This window comes from Lagenorhynchus albirostris, chromosome 11 (assembly GCF_949774975.1).
Source record: "Lagenorhynchus albirostris chromosome 11, mLagAlb1.1, whole genome shotgun sequence".
NCBI lineage: Eukaryota > Metazoa > Chordata > Mammalia > Artiodactyla > Delphinidae > Lagenorhynchus > Lagenorhynchus albirostris.
In genome coordinates this window covers 73494213-73517094 of record NC_083105.1, presented here as the reverse complement: position 1 = coordinate 73517094, position 22882 = coordinate 73494213, and the positions used below count along the sequence as shown (strand labels likewise).

Sequence of the window (22882 nt, the reverse complement as noted above, 5' to 3'; positions counted from 1 at the left end):
CCAATTTTATAGGGTCATTATGAGAATTTAATGAGATAATGCAAAGAGAGCTCAGCTCCATTTCTGTCACACAGAACACAATCAAGGGTACCTATGATTATCAGTAGCCTCATCAGATCAGCACCTTAATTAGTAACATCAAAATCTGCCTCCACTCCAATCAAATGATGGCATCAGATCATATGACCCTCGACAAAATGACCCTAGACTACTGAGGTTTTGAATTCCAGTTCCATGTTTTTCAGTATCTTCACTCTTTGCTGCAGTGTGTGTGCCTATACACAACTGCATTAATTTTTCTCTTCAACCACTGGATTTTCTGTTTCTAATATATTCTGGTATAACAAACTTGATACCTGAATTTACTAGGACTGTGTAGACTAAGTATAAAATTAATTTTGAATGAGAGCCAGAGGGCCTCTGTCATAAGCAAAGTCATGGATATTAGTGTATGAAATTGGTGACATCCACGTTGGTTATTGAGAAACATTTCTTGAATTCATCTCAACTTTTCAAATATTTGTCAGGCATCTGTTATATAAAGTCTAGATCACTGTCATAGCCTTTTATTTCATGATCAAATGCATTAGAGCACTTAATATGTTCAAGATGTGCTGCTGTACTAGGTATTAGGAATGCAAAAGTGATGAGCTAGGCCCTACTTTTAATTAGGGAGGCTGACCAGAATCTTCGCCATTGTAATATCTTAAGATTGGTATGGAGGATCAGGCTTAAGTTATTTTACCTAGACCTGAGTTTTCTAGGGGAAATGATATTTAACTTGGTTAAGTAAGAGTCAGACAAATAAGTGAAGAGAAAGGCAGGGACATTGGAAGTGTAAAAGTCCAGAGGTAATAAAGAACTTGGAAAAGTTGATGACCTGAATAAAGCTCACTGTAGACGAAACATAAAATGGAACCGGAGGATAATACTGAGTTGTAACGCTGAGTACGTACATTAAGCAGGGACACGGATATGCAGACTGTGTAAACCATGGTAAAGATTTTGGGCTTTTTTCCAAGGATTATGAAGGGCTGTTTAAAGGTTTAATCTGTGAAGTGATATACTCAGGCTTATGCTGAGTATATCATGTTTCAAAGGTCATTTTATGTTAACCACAGATAATGGATGGAGAGTACAAGTCAAGGGATGGGGGACGGTGAGCATGCTGCCCAGTGGTCCGGGGTGGGGGGGAGACTGCAGTGACCCACACTAGAGCGTGGGCAGTACAAATGGTAGGGATTTTCACGAGGGAGAAACAGTAGGACTTGAAGACCAATAGAATAAAGGGAATGAAAGAGAGGTAGGTGTCAAGGCTGACTTTGTGTTGCCCAACTTCACAGATGGTGGTACAATTTACTGAACAAAGGAATACTGACAAGGGACCACACTTGAAAAAGAAGGTCGAGAACTGAGACTCAAAACTTGGCAAATTTGAGGTACCTTTGAAGTACATACTTATCCCCTGGGAAGGGACCAAAAGGTGCCCATTACTGTGTGTATTCCAACCTCTTACGCTGTTCCATCAGTCAAAAGTCCTGATAGTATGTCTCAGCAAGGCCACTTCTAAATTTTTACCAAGAGGAAATGAAAGTATATCATCCACACAAAGACTTGTAGACAAATATTCCTAACAGATTTAGTTATAAAAGACAAGACTGGAAACAACCCAAATGCCCATCAGGGAGTGCAAAGTTAAACTGTGGTATATCCTTGTAGTGGAACACTATTCAGCCATAAATAAGTAAGTGAATAAATGCAGTAAGCTATTGATACGTTCAACGACATGAATGAATCTCAAAATCATTATGCTGAGTAAAATAACCCAGACCAAGAAAAAAAAAAGCATAATGCCATTTTTATAAAATTCTAGAAAATGTAAACTAATATATAGTGAGTAAAGCATAGAGAGAAGAAAGAATTGCAAAGCTGCACAAGAAAACACTGGGAATTATAACATATTTGGTATTTTGATTGGGATGATGGGTTTGTGGGTCTACGCATATATTAAAACTCACAGTATTTAGTATACTTTAAATATGAACAATGTATTGTGTGTAAATTGTACCTCAATAAAGTTATTAAAAAGTCAACCCCCTGATCACCTGCTTCCAACCAGGTGAGCTCTCATTCCCTGTTCTATGTCCCATCATAACAACCTGTTTGATAATTAGCAGCATACCTGTTTGCTCCTTCTCTCCCTGTGGATTTCCAGCTGGGCGCCAAAAGAGATTAAGCCCCTTTTGTTCCATGTGTCTCTTACAAACCTAACACAGTGAATGAAAGGATGAAGCATTGGTAGTCTCACTCATGCTGGTAAATATCTGAGAATGAACACCTTTTCCTATCAAATCAGGTCCTACGAGGACAGGGCAATAGGGGATGGATCAATGGTGGATACTAGGAAAGGTGTCTGCTTACGGTGCTCTCATATGCAAGTGAGGGACAGGAGGGTAAACAGGAGAGGGAGTGAGATAGTTAGGAAACAATGCTTTAACTTGAGACACATGTAGAAACCAGTAAAGAAAAATCTACGTGGAGGTGGAACACAATATAAAAACTATCCCATTTAATTTATGCTACCTATGAGACACCAAAGAACAAGGCTTACATTTCAGGAATGGTGTTGGAAGTGCAAATCGAGAGGGAGATTTTGTGCATATGTTAGATGCAGCCGTCAGGGAACAGCCATTCTGGAATGAAGCGATGTCACGTCACTTTGGGGTTTCACTGTCATTCAGCTTCACTCTGAGCTCACTGCCCTCAGGAAGCTAGCAGGTTAGACGCTTTAACTGAGAAGGGAAAGCTTTGAGTCCTGGGAGATATTCCTGTAGCTGAGAGTTTAATTTTAACTAAATGGAAACGGCTCATGAAATAAAAGCAAGATTGAGCCTTTATGGAACATTTTAGGATTGTACACGGCGGCAGTCCCAAGATGAAAAACCAGGGTCCAAAGGTAAACTTAAAAAGATGCCTGCAGGGTCACTTAAAGCATCTGAAATGACCTACCATGGAAAATAAAATCCTAATGGGCAAATCCTTGTGCTTTATCTATACATACAAATGGAAAGTTAGATAGTTATCTAGCTGTTTTTAGATATTCAGTTTTATGCAAACGATGTTATTCTTAACGGCATTTTTGTAAGGCCCTCATTGCATACCATTTTAATTAAATTTTTATTTATTTAGCCACTGTGTTCACTGCCACGGAGCTGTAAATTATAATTTAAGATATAATTATTTCCTGATTTCAAGGATTAGCCTCTCTCTGCGCTACTTAAATAATATGATAGAAATTCTGTGATTCAACACTCAACTGAAAGATAAGAACAGTGTTTCAAGGGGGTTGGAAGAAGAGAGATCTATGTAAGCAATATGGAACAAGTAACTTTGCAAAGAAGAGATGGGCTTTGAGGCTACTCTTGAAGGATTCTTGAACTGGGGAAGTGATATAAGATAGAGAAGGGCATCCACATAGGAGAACAGGAGGAGTACAAGAGAGATACCACAGAAAGCTCTCAGGTTTCCCTCCTTGTTAAAAAAAACAAAAAAATCCTATGGTGTCTGAGTTTGTTCAAAGTCTAAGAAAAATATTAGCATAGGCAGGGCTTCTCTATAATGGTGTAATGATCGAACCTGAAATAGAAACCACCTCAGGACAGAGGGAGGGTCAAAAGGCGTCAATTTCTCATTGTCTCCCATCAACACCCACTGTACTACACATAGTTCATAGATTAAAATCTTTTTTGACTGTGGACCTCAGATTGGACTGCCTGCGAATATGGTGTTCCACAGCACAGGCTAGTTTTATCTGTTTCTGGATTTTAATGCTTATTTTAAACTTCTGTAGTGAGAGATACTCTAGCAGGGTACTAAATATCAAAATGGAATTTGTCTTTACTAATGGCTTTAAAGTTAATCTGGGTTAGGGATTATAAAATTATAGATATTAGTATTTCCCTACTGTGTGATGAAAGCAACCCATGCTATACCATGCATTTAAGAAATGTCACCACACAAATCCCAAGATGGTCTTCCTCCACAATTCCAATGGCCAAATCCTTCAGGAACAGAATGCCATCCTCTTCTTAAATAATAATGTTAGATATAGTATTATTTTTAGAGTTGCTTGAGGGTTTGTTTTCTTGGTTTTTTTTTTTTTTTTTTTGCGTTACGCGGGCCTCTCACTGTCGTGGCCTCTCCCATTGCGGAGCACAGGCTCCGGACGCACAGGCTCAGCGGCCATGGCTCACGGGCCCAGCCGCTCCACGGCATGTGGGATCTTCCCGGACCGGGGCACGAACCCATGTCCCCTGCATCGGCAGGCGGACTCTCAACCACTGCGCCACCAGGGAAACCCTGTTGTTTTTTTTTTGATGTTAACTATAACAGGCCAAGTAGGAGGCATAACCAATATGAGAGGCAGATCAACTTGCCTAGGGCCACAGATACCGCAAATAAAAGAAAATAATTTTAACACGTATTTAATATTTTACAGGTTCTAGGCAATATTCTATGAACTTTCACATACGTTAAAATCACCATAACAACTGTGTGAAGAGAATATTATTAGCCCAATTTTATGGATGAGGAGACCGAGGCTCAGTAAGATTAAAAGCAACAGAACACAGATATAAACTCAGGTCATCTGACCCCAATCCCAATATTCTGTGTAATCATCATGATTAAAGTAACATGTATTAGGTACTTGCTCTATGCCATCTTCTCTGCTAAGTGTTTTATATAAATCATCTCATTCCCAGCATAATGTCCCTAGAAAGGAATATCACTGGCTAACATTCACAGATTCAGAAACAGGTTGATCAAGGTCACACAGCTGATAAGTAACCCAGCTAGAACTTGAAATCTGAGTTTAGAACTAACACTCTTTATTAATATATTTTGCTGCCTCTTAAAGGATAGTGCAATCCTAAAAGTGAATTCAGTTACAGGTATTAGGACCTTATTCAGGCAATATCTATGTGATAAAGTGAGGGAGAAAATCCATTCTCTTGGGGAATCAGACAGCAAGCACACATTGAAATCTCATTAGAAATTAGTTACAGGAAATAATACGTTTAAATGTTTCAGTATATCATCCTCCTCCACAAAAAGGACACTTCCATTTTCGCTTAATATCCTATCCTTAATTAGCAATGACAAGAGCCTCAATTATGGATTGCTTTCTATATGTGCCTGAAGCCATGCTTAGCAATTTATATAAAATATCTCATTTAATCCTCACAACCAGACTATTAAGTCTATGATTTCTTCCTGTGAATCAAGGGAACAGTATACAAAGCTCAAAGGACTCGAACAGGTGCTAACCTACCTAGTTAAGGGAAGCAGAGCAATTCTGGCCCACAAACACCTTGGAAGCTAATCATCTCTGCCTTTCACATGGAAGCCACAGTTGTGAGATTATTCAGCAGTCACCTGGTGAGATGTAAAGCATTTTATCTGATACGACTGTGGGAAATGTGCTATAAAAATAAACCCAGTGTGCCTTGCTTGTTGTGCCGAAGAAACCTCCCTGGACAGTGTGAGTGGATAAAATATTGAAGAAATATTGCTGCCCATGATTAGAGTTAGAGGGATGGAAAAAAATATATATATTTTTTTGAAGCATATATTTGAGAAGGGGATAAACAGCCACAGACTTCCTTACTTTTGTCCAGAGAATGTGAGCAGTTCAGCAAAGAGCTCCTAGCCTTCGTCTGTGTAAAACTATTGCTAGACGTTAACTTGCCAGGGCTGCAGGACCCAGCACCTCCTGCATGTATACCCTGTCAATGGAATGTGAGCAAAGGTAATGAATGTCACTTCTGGGATGGAGTGATTAAGAGCAGAGCCTCTACACCCTTTTCTCCTCTGTCTTCCAACTACATTCCAAAGGCTTTGAGGCCCTAGGAAATAGAGTCAGGACACAGAAGAAGCCTGGGCTCCTAATTCACTTCATGGAGAAAAGATCTCAGCAAATAAAAAATATCATGTTGGATTATGTCCTTAAAAGCACAAACTCTATTAGATAGATTCCCATCTTGGGCAGGTAAATACTCAAATACATAATAAGACTAAATAAAATATTTTTCTCCTGATATTCTGTTCATAAGACTATAATGATACTTGTCCAACTGTACAATAATTATGTGTTAACCTCTATGACTCCCCTCAAGACTGGGAGACCCTCCAAGGTAATGATAATGACTTTTTCACCTTTCCAGCTCAGCACCTAGATCAATACCAGGTATAGTATCCACAGTAACAAATATTTTGTGAATATATGAATGATGTGTAAATAGATGAATACAAGTATGAATAAATGAGTGAAGAGACTGGAGTATACAGAGAATAAAACAATTATTTTCATAACAAGACCACACAAATTACTTTCCATTTGACTTTAGAATGCATTTTGGAACTTATATTTAAATGTGGGTGTGTCCAAATCAATTCAAAATCATTCAAATAATAGAATTAAGTCAAACCATGAGAGGTTAAAAAAAAGAAAAGAAAAAAGCTTGTCTCTTTTGTTCTTCATCCTCAGTTTCTCTCCCTAAACCTTTCTGGCTTAGGCAAAGCACCAACCTAACTTGAATTGTCCTTTTTCATTCAAAGTGTGTTACCTTCCTGCTGAGTGTCTTAAGTAAAAGATAAAGAATAAATATGTTCTCAGCTCCTGTGAGGCTGCAGGTTTAGTCTAGGTAAAGAAAGGGTAAAATAGAGAAGTTTGCCATTTTTTATATGACTTTCAAAGTTCTTCAAGGCTGTTTTAAGTCACATACCTGAATCAGAGGGTACCAAGCAGTCTGCTTAGGTATACAGTTCTGAATCTAATGTTTGTAAGTGGGACATGAGATAATGATCCCCTCAACCCTTGGGGCTGCCTGGTACAGCCTGGGTTACCCAGAACCCTGCAACTATTCACATTCAGCCACAAATAGCCTCTCTAGGGTCTCCCAGGAAGGTTACCCGAGAGAGAGAGAGAGAGAGAGAGAGAGAGAGAGAGAGAGAGAGAGAGAGAGAGAGAGAGAGAGAGAGAGAGAGAGAGAGAGAGAGTCAGACAAAAGGTCAAAAGTGGTCTCGGATGGCAGACACAGTGAGAAACGCCACACCCATGGGTCCATCAAAGTTCTCTCACCATTCAACCAGTGGGCATCAGCTTGTGCAACAGCCAGCGGCGAGTATGCCAGTGCTGATGGTGAACAAGAGATTGCTAGGATTGCTACAAGAACTAATGATCCAGAGCAAAGATACAGCAGGTCAGGGGCGGGAGTCCCAGGAGACCTTGTCAGCGTGGGTTTAGGTGGTTACCCGCCCATCTCTGTCTTCATGTGAAGATGATATGACCGCCTAGTGGATGTGAAGGCTCTACCACAGTCTGTGCCTTCTACCATCATTATTGGGACATACCTTACAAAAGCAACCACCAACTTGGAACGAAATCAGTCTCATACACATCATCAGATGATACTGCAATGAGTTTTTGTGTGCCAAAGAAAGAAGAAACTAGATTCTTTGAAAAACACTGGCTTGAAAATTTTTGATCGTAAAAATGATTAAAATTTTCTTGTCTAATGTGACGATCAAAAATAGAGAGATGTTATTAAAACACTGATTAGAATTACAGTCACAACTTCAAGAGTAAGACCTGGTAAACAAAACAAAACAAACAAAAAAACCAAAAAACACTTATGTTTGTGGAAGCAACTACAAGTTTCTCAGTAAAAATCCTGAAAAGCATTACTTGAAAATTATGTAAATTAAGTATTTGATATCTTTCCCAATACTTTATACTTTATTATGGCTTGTTATTTTAAATTTTTATTTACATTAGTTGTTTTACTTTATCATTGTTTAATATAAAGGCTATACAATTTTTACCAAGCTCCATTTAGATCCCCTCTAGTTTATTCTAGTATAGCATACAAGTATCATTTAATAAGTGTGCCATGAAGTGAAAACAGTAAGCAGTAGTACCTACCTATATAAGCAGCATATTAATATTCACAACTAGACAATGTGTCCTAGAGTCGAAGGGGGCAGAACCCAGAAGATACCCTTAGCCTACTGATTAGGTAAATATTCAATTTAAGATGATATATTCCCTAGACCACACAAAAAATAGATACCAGTGTAATAATAAGATTTGAGGTCTGTAATTTTATCTAGCAATGTAGCCCTTAAGGCAGCAATCGCTGGTGTTTCATGAATTAATTGCCTACCCTGGAGCTTTTCAACATAGAATACAAATTAATCCCACACACCTTACTATTATAAAATTTACTTACATTTTTCATGACACATGCAGAATCTAAAGATTTATAAATATGGAGTAGATAATGCTTTCCATTTAAATTTGGCATCAAGCTATCGCTCTGAGCCCAAAATAACAATGCAGACAACGCTGGTTTAAAAAAAATCCCAGATTTACTTAATTTTGGCTGTTTGTTCCTTTGCCTAAGTGTTTGGTTTTTTCTTTTTTTTTTAATCTTACTCTCTAAAGCCAAGCCGAAGTTCTTTCTTCGAAGAATCAGATTTTTTGACTGATGGTGAAGCAGATGGATCACAAAATTAGGAGGTAGGACAACTGGATATTTCTGATTACAACTCTTTTACAGATTTGTTTGCTTGAGTATGGTTTTTTGCTTCTTATTTGAGCTAGAGTTTCCTCATCACTAGAATGAAGGTTTTCATTAAATATTTCTGAGTGTTCTTTTGAGCATCATGTGAATTTGTGATCCTGTCTAACTTGTTGCAGAAAAAATTTAAATGTATATAATCTCAGAAGTATTTATACTAGTTATAAATTCAAACAAAGTAGGGATTTTAAACGCTGAATTATCCTGATTTTATGCCATGCTGCCACTAATAAACAAACAGCAAGTTCCCTGATAGTGATTCTCTATTATGGGATATTGATATATTTTGGGATTTGGAGGTTGGATTGACCTCCCCCTGTTTACAAGACACAACTTTCTGATTTGCCACCTGCTATGTCTCCTATTCATCTTTTTGTAAGACTTTTTAAACATTAAGCAAAACCCTCATGGTACAGAATTTCCCACAAGTGGCCCACATTTGAACAGTAGGATTCAACTGAGACTTGAAGATGGGCCACACGCAGCACACCCTGCTGACATGTTCCTCTACCCACGTCCCTCCTTTTCTCACTGCCTGGTAATTGAAGTGTATTTTTGTCAGTGGTGTCAAAGCCTGTCTCCTAGGCTGTCTTATTATTTTTAAATCCCCGACAAGTCCACCACAGTGATCCAGCAGCTCCTTGCACTTTATAGGTGCTCAAGATCTATTGGCCAAGCCAACACGTCTCTCTCAGTTTCTCTAGACTTGCAGGTCCTTAACTGCAGACCCTAGGGTGACTGGGAGACACAGCAGCTGGCCTGGAAGAAACTGTGCATAAACCACAGATTTTTACTTATGCAGCTTTGTGCATTAATTCTGGATAAGCACATGATAGAATGTCATATGTGTGAACTTTATCTTTCAGGTGTAGTGATGGTGGGAAAGAGGCTGGTAATAGCTATTGTAGACCACACTGCATTACAAAAAATCTGATAAATCCAAGCAATTCAATTCAAAATGGTCAATTAAGGGGAAAAATGCAGTCATTTAACTTGATAATTCTACATGATACATTAAGTCTCTCACAGACTCCACCACAATGAAAGCGAAAAGAGTTGAACGAAGGTAGAGGAAGATTTTCTTTAAGGTCCACTACTTGATTTCTTTTAGCTCCTAAATATGTGGGAAGCAGTAAAGCATGGTGTTCAGGCCATTGTACTCACCTGATCTTGGAGTTGGGCAGTGTAATTTGTGCACTGGCTGAACAGATGGATAACTGATCATAGGCAAATTCTTAACTTTTCTCTTCCTCAGTGTCTTCATCTGTAAAATGGGGATATTATTGGTACTTACTTCTTAAGAGCTTTGTGAGGATTAACTACACTAATCCATGGACAAGAGACGTGTTGTCTACATAACAGGTGCCCAATAAGTTACAGTGATTGTGTTGTGTTGTTGATAATGCCCATGACAACAATGATGGCATGTGTCTATTTTTATCATTATAGTGTGATTACACGTCATATATGTTGTATCTCCTTGTTCTGAGATTAACATAGCCTCTTTTAGAAACCACCAAAAGGCTCAACAGTATTGGTGAGAAACATCTGTGAGCAACAAACATTCAGACACAAACATTCAATTAAGACGACCGCTTCCAGAAGCAGTCTCTGAAGCATGTCTGATCTAGAAGGGATGCCCCCATGCACTTCCTGCTGGGAGAGAATCTTCTATTGTTGCCAGTCAGGATCATTCCCTGTTGGTTTAAATTAACCTGAAAGATCCTCAGCAGTTTAGGTATGTTTAGCTCAACATCGCAGATTGTTTATACCTGTGACGCAGGCACGTCAAAAAAACCACCACTGAGCCACTGGCTTAGGGTTTCCAGCTGAAGCTACAGCAGTTCTTTTCTGTAAGCACAGGAAATCAGCCAAGGTCAGTTTGCTTAAGACATTCAGGTAAACCGTTTGCTTTGTCAGAGCACTCTCTCCCAGGAACGACCAAGATATTCTGAATCATTTACTTCTTTCCCATTTGCCATTCTTTTCATGAGGTGGATTCCCCAATCGTAAACACAAAGAAAGTGTTTAATCAGAAGCAGCCAGAAGTGATTGGTGATAACTGGGATTTAATGGCTCAATCTCAAATCTAGTTTCAGTTGTGTTTCACCAGAGATTTTTCAGATTCTTGCTATGAGAGTTTGGCAGAAGACAATAAAAATCATGATTTCCTCACTTTTTTCTGATGTTTTGCTATGGCACTAAATAATATGTTCAGTATTCCCCTGGATATATATAAAGCACTTTACGTGGTGTGTTCATCATTTGCCTCTGACTAAAATGTCCAAATGACTGAGAACTAATGAAAATCATTATGGATAGGAGCAAAGGATGTGTACCAAGATGTTCACTAAAGCATTGTCTACAATTGTGAAAATGAAAACATATATTATAAACTGTATAACAATAGGCATGAAGTATTTACTACTACATGGACTACTATGAAACCATTAAAATAATGATGTAGAAACAAAAAAATGTGAAAAATGGGTTTTAAAATAAAACAATAACACACTAATATTAGATTATTTAGTTATTATTCTGGGTCCAACCAGAAGAAAAACAAACAGTAATTTGAGCATGGAAAGTGTAATGAAAAAACTATTAATTATGAAAGAGGATTAGAGTAAGGAAGGAATGGCCAGCGACAAGTAAAGAGAATGCCAAAACACACAGTTAGCAGAAATAAGGAGAGCTGCTAACCCTCCAGTTGAAAAGAAGACCTCCTCCTCCCTGCCCACAGGACTGAGGTCCAGACCTGGTTGAAAAGAGCATGACTGTGGCTCACTGGATGGTAAAGAAGCTGCTGTGGTGTCTCATGGTGGAACTTTCTGGAAATATGCCCTCTGTAAGTTGCTGGAAATCCACATTCTAGGGTTCCAGTAAAACTATGCACGGGGAGATTTCTCACCTGAGGCGCTACTCCAAAACTGCTTGATAGAAGATGCCGACGGAAGCTGTCGTCCACTGCTCTCTCTGCGCACTGCTGAAGCCGACTACCGGAGAAGTTGTGAGCCCCGGGAGCAGGGCTGACGACGCCCTCGGAGCTGCAGGAGTGAGTGGGTGCTGAAGACGCCACCAAGAGCCTTCCCAGCAAGCACCGGGGCATCACGAAGCAACACCTTCCTCAGGTGCCATCAATTAGGAAAGCCTAACATCACACGAGCTGGCCAAGGAAAAACTATTTAAAGGACCCATAGCACTTTTCACAGAGCAAGTAACAAAAGAGTGAATTTCGAGCTGAGAAGCGGTAACCAATGTTACCTTAAGAAAAATTAAATTAAAACGGAGTTTTGTTTGTTTTTTTTTTTTCCGGTACACGGGCCTCTCACTGTTGTGGCCTCTCCCGTTGCGGAGCACAGGCTCCGGACGCGCAGGCTCAGCGGCCATGGCTCGCGGGCCCAGCCGCTCCGCGGCATGTGGGATCTTCCCGGACCGGGGCACGAATCCGCGTCCCCTGCATCGGCAGGCAGACTCTCAACCACTGCGCCACCAGGGAAGCCCTAAAAAGGAGTTTTTATCACATAATCGGTGAAATGCAAATTCAAGCAATAAGATGCCATTTTTGACTAAAACACAAACTGACACAAAGAGTATAATATTAAAACGTTAACAATGGCTCTCTTTGGGTGGGAAATTACCAGTGAATTTCTCATTTTTCTTGGAGCATTGCCATATTCCTACAATATAAATGTACATAGATTTCCAATGCACAAAAATAAAATACAATTATCAACTCAGCTACCCAATAAACTTAATATTCACTCAATAACTTTTACTCTATTTAATTACAGCATAAAATGTAAGAACAAATGCAATATGGATGCTGCATATTAAAGGGACCCGATCAGTCTTACTCATTTTGTGGAATCAAGGAAAGGACCATTCAAGCGTTTCCATGAGTTTCTCTTCCATTCTACCTAAAACTCCCTCTTGCTGGAGGAATTCTGTCCATCAAATTCTAGTTATCCAAATCAACACATTTAATATATCATACAGGGGTATTAGTGCTTTGTGTGTGTGGGGGGGGGAGGGGTGGTGGGTACAGGTGAAATAAGTTTAGGAAATGATCAATGTACCAAAGGGGAACAGGTTTACATATTATTGTTTCTAACTGTACATACCACACAGGTTTGTACAGAACTGCAATAGTGTTTGGATCTAGCTAGAGCCTGGATATGATTCTGCTTTACCAACCCAACAAGGAACTTCTGTGCACATGACTGAATCAAGGTGAATGAACATGTTTGGGGGAAGTTTTAAAGGCCTACACAAAGCACTACAGCTCTGTCAAGTGATGTAATATAATTATAAAAGTTCTTTAAAAAAAATTTACTGTTGCCTTTCAGTCTACCTTCCTGTATTTTACTACACTCTACCTTATTTTAAATGTGATTTAAGGAAATGTTTTGCTCCATACTTTCTTAGTCTATCCCTCCCTTTCTTCCTCTCTGCCTTAGAATAAGGCAGAGAATAAATATATAAAGAATAAATATATAATCGAGCCAAAAAAACCCCCCTCCAGCTTATTTGTACAAAAAAGCTTCAACTAGCAACCTAAGTGTCCATCGACGGATGAATGGATAAAGATGTGGCACATATATGCAATGGAATATTACTCAGCCATAAAAAGAAATGAAATTGCGTTATTTGTAGTGAGGTGGATGGACCTAGAGTCTGTCATACAGAGTGAAGTAAGTCAGAAAGAGAAAAACAAATACTGTATGCTAACACATATATATGGAATCTAAAAAAAAAAAAAAGGCTCTGAAGAACCTAGGGGCAGGACAGGAATAAAGACGCAGATGTAGAGAATGGACTTGAGGACACGGGGAGGGGGAAGGGTAAGCTGGGACGTAGTGAGAGAGTGGCATGGACATATATACACTACCAAATGTAAAATAGATAGCTAGTGGGAAGCAGCTGCATAGCACAGGGAGATCAGCTCGGTGCTTTGTGACCACTTAGAGGGGTGGGATAGGGAGGGTGGGAGGGAGGAAGATGCAAGAGGGAGGAGATATGGGGATATATGTATGTGTATAGCTGATTCACTTTGTTATAAAGCAGAAACTAACACACCATTGTAAAGCAATTATACTCCAATAAAGGTGTTAAAAAAAATAAAAATAAGCTTTAAAAAAAGCTTCAACTACAAAGGGACATGTTACCGCCTGCTACCATCAATATAATACCTAACAATTTATCATTGATGCTGTAAGAAAGTTAGTGGTGTACCTAAAACCATCTTTTATTTTAAATATCCCTTGTTGTGCTAGTAATGATTTTCCTTTATTATCCCCAAGTCATATATTTAAACCTAAAGAGACAAACCCAATTTCACTTCTCTAAATTATTCTACTGTAACCACATGTACCCTAACTGTAGGAGATGCTTGAGCCATTTTCTACTTAAAATTCTGAAAGACTCGTGCTCACATAATCCCCACTGACACTGTTGCAAATGACCAAAAATTTCATCAAGGTCACTGGATCAGAACAATTAGTGGGTACATCAAGTAAAAAGCAATATAAAGGGTTAACACTAAGAATACCTTGAGGGAAAAGCCTAATTGTGTGCCTCTGTAGGTAAGACATCCATATTTCTTTTAACATGCTTTTAGGGCAATACTACAGATGCATGTTAATATACCCTGCTTGATTTAAAAAAAACTTTAATGGTGGAACATATCAAATTCAAATCGCACAAGTTGCAGTGCTTGATTTTTCTTAAAAGGTCCATTTTTACTCCTTACTCTTCAATCTTGACATCACTTTTAGAATGCGTCCCCAACACCTGCCCCCTGATCCAGGCAGGCAGTGATATTTCCTTACGTCTATGTTTCTTTTATCACATTGCATCATAATCATTTACTTAATCAACTTTCTGCTTCACTACAATATGAGTTCTGTGAAGCCAGGATCCATGTTTTATTAAGTTTGAATCTCCAAAGTTTAGTGGATTTGCTGTTTCAACAAATATTTATTAAATGTCTACTCTTTCCCAGATGTGTGTGCCGGGTATAAATAAGGTGGCTTGTCAAAAAAAGAGATGCGGTCCTTGGGCTCATGGAATTTAGAGTTCAGTGAGGGAAACAGTAAATTAACAAGAAAACATTCTAACAAATAATTACAAATTCATACAAGTTCTATAGTATAAAAGAGAAAGACGTTGCGACACATATTAACCTGGGGGAATTTCTCGGGATAAACAGGACAAGGCCACCCTTGGAGGCCACTTGGAAGCCACTTGGAAGTATGTGAGGCTCAACATAAGGGAATAGAGTGTGTGAAGTTTCTGAGTCCAGGAGAATTCAGCAGGAATAAATGGAGGAGTGAAGAAATAAATGATTTGGAAATGAACACTGTGGCAACATGATGGAAAGTTGAAACATTACCTGTGTCTCTAAGAAGCTTATAAACAGCAAGGAAATTGAGCCCGAGAATCCCCATCCTTTCCGTCCTGCAAGTCACTCAACCTATTTCTATTCTTTTTTCTTTTAACCAAGGCAGACATTGCTAATCAATCACGGCATTCTTCCCCCCTAAGGCTGGACAGAGCTTAAATTTGTTTAATTCAGTGCTTCTGCCAACCATTACCACTCATTCAAAATGGGCACTCAAGATGATACCCTTTTGCCCTTCCTGATGTAAGCGGTTAATACCATTTTTACCTAATTAATAAACATTTGATATTGGCTTGAGGGGGACAAGAGGTAGCAAACTGAGCTAATATATATAAAGCAGTGAAGGTTGTAAATGGATAAGCAGCCTGGCTCATTACGGGTGCTGAACTGATAGGAGTGATTATAATGATGCTGGGAAAATATGGGGCATCCAGTAATTGATGGGAGCTAGCATTTGAGGCTACTCCTGAGGGTGAGAGAAATTACCAAGTGGGAAGCACTGAGTCACTGAAGTCACTCTTTCATAGTCATAGTTTTTAGCTAACGTAACGTCATATGTTAGCTTGGGACAGCCAAGCTAACATTTTCTCAAAAATACAGAGAAAGGAGTATCTTTACACTCAAGCAAAAAAAAAAAAAAAAAAAAAAAAGATCATCATCAGAAAGGATATATGCAGTTGGAAACTAGCATCTTGACCTAGTCCTAGTACATTTAGAAATGAAACCTCATCAGCTTTACTGACTTCACCACTTAGCCCGTGTACCAGAACTTCAGCAAGCCAGAGTTAGCCAGTCTAAAACATTCAGTTTTCCCCCACCTGCACTGAGTGAACCATGCATCTTAGGTATAAAATGATAGCATTTATTTATAATTTAGTAAGAGCTAAACCCAGAAGTACTCTAACATATTATTAAGGTTGAAAATTTCTTAGAAACCAAAGAAATACAGAGGTTTAGTTCTTATGATGATATTAATTGGAAATACGTTGCATCTACTACATGTTGAGAATCTCCATGGATATGAATTGATGCACTGAGACCTAGCCATAGGATACAGCTACCCAATCCACTGCCTACTTGTAAGTTCTTCTGAATAAGATTTTATTATATATTGTTTCACTTTAGAACTGCCTATGTTGGGCAGAGTAGTTTTCCTGAGTTATAGTAACAGTTACCACTTTGAGTGTCTGTTTTATGTCAGTGCCATGCTAGGCCTTTTATATATATTATTTATAATGCATACAATAACCCAGTAAAGACTGACCTGATTTCTACCTCACAGACAAGGCAACTGCAGTTCAGAGAATTTAAGGAACTTGTTCAATTTACGTAACTAAATCCATGATAGGGATGGGATCTGGATGCAGTTCTGTCTCACTCCAGAGCTCATGTCATTTTCACTACCCTTTGTTTGCACGTTAGCTCTATCTCATTCCACAGCCACACACAGATTAGGGAAAATTAGAGGACCACCCCAGACACCACATTTGTAAGGGCCTGCCTTTAGGAAGGGGGAAAGCGGGCTAGCTTGTGGGGGAGAGAGTTGTTCCCATCTGATGCTAGGGCTTGTATAGCCTCCATCAGCCCCAGAATCTCTCTGACAGCACCTGAGCAATGTATGTGATCAGCACTTTCCACCTTCCTTATGGTTACATATGCTGATTAATTTTTCCTGGTATAGATGCTCATTTTTAACAAGTCACTCGTTGTAAACAGGGCCAGGTGTAGGGCCCATTTCCTGCTCCACCCACTTTATTGAAGCCAAATACTCCATCTATATCCTTCCCGAGTTGTATCTCACAGTTATAGACAATAGGCACTGTGAGTCTTAAGCATGAATAGACTGACATAAAAGCATTCTCTCTTCACTAAAAGGAAAAAAAAAAAAGTACGCTTACTGATAATATGGTGATAATATGGCAGGAAGTCTGCTATATATCTTTATAAACAGGGTACCGAGGTATAATTATTCCACTTTAGCTCACAGATGCTTTCACTCGTTTCCTGATTTTCGTTTTGTTTTGTGCGGCTCACGACAGACCAATCCATTTTTGCAGAGATCGGGCCCTGCAGCTCAGGGCCGACTCTCATAGATACTCTGAATCAAGTACAGAGATGAGCAGCTGGGAAGATGGGGGAGGCGGTCAGGGAGGCAGGGAGACCTGAACAGATGAGTAACGGGGACCAGGAAGGAGGACAGAGGCTCCATACATGATTAAACATGAATATGGGCCCTCTTGCCAACCAGATGCATCATCTTTATGCAACTGGAATGACCCCTTTTCCCACACCTCCCTACGCTACACAGAATGCTTTGACTGACTTTTACTGACAGCTCAGCATGTGCTATAACAGCAGTAGCACACCGAGTAGAACAGGTTGACAGTGTGGCAGATACCGCCATCCCTTTCCAATGTTTGTAGGCTTTCTGAGCAGGCCGTGGGCGTCCTGTGCACCTCACTCCTCTTCTAGCAGAGGCCAAGCGATGCAGACATTAACTATGCACCTAAATGAGACTCCTAATGAGACAGAGCAGGACCCTATGATCCTTTCCCCTAACCATGTCCTCTGCCTGCTTTTTGTCTGTGGAAAAACTTTAGCCCAAAATTAAGTTTAATCAGAGAAGTGAGAAAATGCAGAAGCAAAAAATAAAAGCAGTCAAACAGGACAAAACAATAATAATTTATCAGTAAGCAAAGTTAAGGACCTTTAGTTCCTCCTCAGTGGCTATAGATAATATTCTGAGCCATATCCTGTGAGCTGTGTGAAACCCCACTAGGTGAAGAAGTTAAGTACATGATGACCAGACTGTAGGCATGACATAAGCTGCCACAATTCACAATTCTGAGAACTGGCCTCAAAGAAATGAGAACGAACCGACCCTGGAACTGAAGACTAACTGTACTTAAAACAATCAAGATGACACTGGTCAGACCACCGATGACCAATTTCAAGATGACGGTCAGAGCTGACTGTGCTGTTTCTGCGTGTAGCCCCCCTCCCTCCGTCTACAAAAGCTCTTGCCCCCTCATTGGGTGGGTGCGGGGAGTTGGCCTTCGGACAGGCGTCCTCCCTCCCACACCCCCTGGTCGCCGGCACCCAAAACAAAGTAAACTTTCCTTTCCACCAACCTTGCCTCTTTACTTGCTTTTGAGCGGCGAGCAGCTAGACCCCACCTCCGGTTACACTAACAGGAAAGGCAAAGAGAAAAAATCATTTAAAAACATGATGTAGAGAACACAGATGTAGAGAACCAATGTATGGACACCAAGGGGGGAAAGTGGCGAGGGGAGGGTGGTGGTGGGATGAATTGGGAGATTGGGATTGACATATATACACTAATATGTATAAAATGGATAACTAATGAGAACCTGCTGCATAAAATAATAAATAAAATTAAGTTAAAAAAAAAACATAAGTGGCATTTTATGCACCAGTTCAAATAAGGGGGAACCTAATCATTGTGAATGATACACCAGTTTGTGAAAAACCCACTGCTTATTAGAACAGCACGCTCCATGTAAAAAGAAATTTTCTAATGGTAAATATAGCAGAAGGCTACAATTACAACCTTTCAAGGATTGCAATCCACAGAAAAGCCATTTAGTGATAAATTGGAGAGCAAGAGGAGATTATCACCTGTTTAAGCTTCCACTGATTCTATCAAGTTGTTTGCCTGGCAGTATCTAGGCTATGATGGAAAAGCTGAGAAAAACTCATTTTTCCCCTATCTAAATATTATTAATTGCAAGCATTCATTTTCAAAGATTTGTGGCTCTTTGGGAGAAAAGGATCTGCTTGACAACTACTAATTATACTTAATAATAAATAATACTTATCATTTACATAATTATTTTCATATTTAAATCCTTTCACAGATTTTGTTTCCTCATATGGAATATCAGTGCAACTTGACTGCATATAATGTTATGATATTTCTGTGAAACCAGCCCCAAGTAGTAAGCTTTCATAAGAAAATTGGGGCCTTAATCTTATCTATATTAACAAGTGTTAACAAATCATTAGAATTTCCTTTTTCAGCACCTGAAGAGGTGGGCAGTATTGAACAACTATCTGAGGAACACTGAACTGACTTTTTGGCAAAACACCCAGTTAACGCCAAAACTGTGCAAAAATATTTAGAAGAGGCAGAGACATGAGGCAACAAGATCAATGAGAGACGTATTAAATTAAAAGAAATGCCTATCTCTCTCTCTATCTGCCTACCTATCTATCAACAGGGTGAAAACAAAAGAGCAAAACAAATGAAATCAATATACTTAATATAGTTGTGAATGTCAAGGTCTGAATATAGATTTTTAAAAAATTGTCTGCACGAGTTGGATATTTGACCTAGTGAGTACATGTGTAGAAATTTATTCTAAGGATTTCACAGAAATCTAGGTACCATGGCATTAACTGGAATACTATTTGTAAAAAAGAAAAACTTGGAAATAATTTGTTTCCAACAATAGGGTATTGTTTAAATAAGTGATATCATATGTTGAAATATTAAATAATTTTTAAATTTTCTAAATGAGGAATATTAGATCATGTGGGAAATTGTCCTGATAACATTAGGTGAAAAGGTACTAGAAATAAAAATTATATAAACAGTATAGCTTATCCTTATTAAATAATGTATGTATAAAATATATGTAAATATATATGTTTATATAAATATATATGCATATATAAGTGGGAAAATGCAAAAATGGAAAAGAAAATATTTATCTCAGAGTTCTGCAAGTGTATTTATATTTTTCCTTTACATTTTTCTGTATTTTATAATTTTTCTACCATAAAATATTAATTTAATTACTATGTATTTTTGAACAACTCTATTTTTTAAAATTGTTTTTACATATAGAGTGGTCACGTGTTTGCTTAACAGAGTGCAAGTGAAAAATAAAGGCTGTTTTTGTGGTTCTCATGATGTGTAAAAGACTAAAACAAGTTCTGAGACCTCGAAGTCTACTTTGGCCACACAATTCCACATCTAGTCTGGGAGCTCATCATAAGACTATCAAGCAACTGGGTGAAAAAGATATTTGCTGCAACACTATTTATAATAGGAGAAACAAGGAACCAACATTAAGGTCTACCGAAAGGGGATTTATGAAATGAATGGTGGTATACAACCACTGCCTAGAGCTACAGCTATTAAAATGATCATGTTCCGGGAACACAAATTCACCCAGGAGGGGCTGTTCTTGCAGGCTGTTTGCATCAAACAGGAAACGCTGACGATGAAGCTCTCGTTGGAGAACACCTCCCAGGGCATCAGATGTACCTGCGCTTCAACTTCCCCCACATCCAGGTAAGGCTGCACACCAAGTATCACCAGACTGTCCACTTTTCAGGAGAAGCTGCAACATGCCTAGGCTTTTCGGATGTTGTGCAGGCCCGGGGGTGGGACTGGGGGGGTGGGAAATAAAATGTCTACGGGCTGAATTTAACTAGTCAGCCAAGAGTTTGCAAACTTTGATGCAGAATTAAATTTATAACTATGTAATAATGTCCAATGCTTACATTAAATTTTAAAACGGGTTTAAAACATTATGTTTTTATTTACGTTAAACTATGTGTATATATTAGTATGTTTGTGTGATGTTCACACAAATGAACATACACACAATATAGGGAGATAAAAAGCAGAGATGAATGGATCTGAAAGTACTTTTCTTTGGGTAATGGGTTATTTTGAATGACTTCAGGGGGTTTTTTCCATACTACTCTATATCTATATTCTATTATATAAAATATTGTATATTTATACTATTCTGTATTTTTATTTTGGAAACAAACACATGCAGATTTTATGATATAAGAATTAGACAATTGTACTTAATAGAAATATAGATTTCCTTTTTTGCATATGTTGTCTCATTCTGTCTCAAAAGGACCATGTCAGAAGCACTAGATCCAGTTCTGAGCATTGCCTTTTTGGGAGTATTTTAGAAAACAAAAGCAAGTACAAACATCAATAAACAAGATGGGGAAGGGCCTAGACATACTTTCACAGGATTTTTAGGAAAAAACATTAGATGTTTTCCTGAAGAAAAGTAGACTTCAGTTGTGTGATAATGGACTACAAAGATGTGAAGTGCAAACATGGGTGTTTGAAACTCAAATGTTTTTCTCTGTAGTTCCATCAGGTCAAGCTAAGACCAATGGGTGACATGCTTCAGGAAGGCAACTATAAGGAAGTACTTTGTAGAAATTATAGCTGTTCGTATGCTGGATGACTTAACTCACCAAGTAGAGCATTCAAGATACGAGGAGTGCTCAAACAGAGGCCAGATTACCAGTACTTTTATAGCATGAATTCTTACATTGGATGAGGTGATAAAACAGATGACGTCAACTTCTAAAATCGAGATCATATTTCCCTTTGAGTCCTAACACTATGATAATATAATCTCAGTTATGATATAAAGCAGGTAACTGATTTGAGAAGGGTACTGAGTTTGAGGACATATTGACTGATTCATTCCACAGATACTTTACTAAGGGACCATGCTAAGGGCCTGGGATCCCATGAAACAAAATGCCAGCAGAAGTGAATCTCTTTAATGAAGCAAAGTATGTGGAAGACAAATCATTAAATGCTTACTTACAGTAAAGCATGCAATGTATCCTGAAATAGGATATATAAATGACTGTATGTCCAGGGCTTGCCCCAAGAGCACGTCTTCTCTAAATGGATTCTTTTCTCTTTCTTTACCTTGTCTTCCCCACTTATACCTCTACTCTTTGCTTCAGTGAAAGATATTTCTCCTTTCCACTTCTAGCTGAAAAAAAAACAAGTCTCAGGTGTCAATTTACTATGTAACTGTGGGTCCCTCTCTGTATTACAAAACAAGACTCAGGGGACAGTGAGTCCTGATATCATGACCTCCAAAAGGGTCACAAGGGATCTCTGAAAATTTCAATCGTTTTAGAGTCTTTTCTACATCTTTTCCAATGATTCAGGTATGGAGGTTTCTATAACTGGGGCTTAGAATTCCTTCTACTGAGTGGCGAGTCGATGTGGTTTTAGTGCTTATATCCTATAAGTTCTTTTAATTAGTGTCTTATAGCCTCCCAAAGTGTTTATATATATATATGACTGGCCACCATTTAAAATGAAAAAAATAATTTACATTGCTACTTATCCTCATTGAGTTGCCCATTTAAGAAGCAAAACTGCACTGTCAGGGCATCCACTTTTGTAATACCTTAGCCATAGTATTTTAACATATATAGTAGTTCTCAATATTCACAGTGTATTGGAAGCACCATATTAGTCAGGGTACTCCAGAGAAACAGAACCAACAGGAGATATATAATAAATATAATGTAATATATGTAACTGCTTTAACATATGTAATTGATATTAAACATATTAAATATATTGTATATTAAATATAAGCTGGAAACTAGGAAATCCAGGGGTGTAGTTTTCGGAACTGATGTAAGCCACAGTCAGAGGGCAGGGGATCAGATCAAACACTCAGGCAGAGAGAGCAAATTCTCCTTTCCTCTGACTTTTTATTCTTTTGGGGCCCTCAAGAGATGGGATGAGGCCCACCTACACTGGAGAGGGAAATCTGCTTTACTCCATCTACCAATTCAAACGCTAATCTCATCTGGGAACACCCTCACAGACCCACCCAGAAATAATGTTTAGCAAAATATCTGTGTATCTCAGGATATTGTTGAGAGTTGACACTTAAAATTAACCATTACATTCTGCAAACCTTAAAATATACCAATGCCTCAGTCCAACCCCCAGAAATTCATATTTAATTGGTATAAATTACAGGCTGGGCTTTAAGAGTATCAAAAGCTCCCC

The 22882-nt window shown here is 38.6% G+C and overlaps 1 protein-coding gene and 1 long non-coding RNA gene across 2 annotated transcripts in view; both read right to left on the bottom strand.

The window, feature by feature from the left end:
* The window catches only part of LOC132529989 (uncharacterized), a 139135-nt gene that overhangs the window by 49632 nt on the left and 66621 nt on the right, over positions 1–22882 (bottom strand). Inside the window, exons 3-4 of the mRNA XM_060167064.1 lie at positions 11554–11689; positions 9807–9906 (exon numbers count right to left, since the gene is read on the bottom strand). Of these exons, the coding sequence (XP_060023047.1) occupies positions 9807–9906; positions 11554–11689 (236 nt within the window). The remainder of the gene's footprint in view (positions 1–9806; positions 9907–11553; positions 11690–22882) is intronic.
* The window catches only part of LOC132529696 (uncharacterized), a 73865-nt gene continuing 62800 nt past the window's right edge, over positions 11818–22882 (bottom strand). Inside the window, exon 3 of the long non-coding RNA XR_009543543.1 lies at positions 11818–12145. This is a non-coding gene — a long non-coding RNA (uncharacterized LOC132529696). The remainder of the gene's footprint in view (positions 12146–22882) is intronic.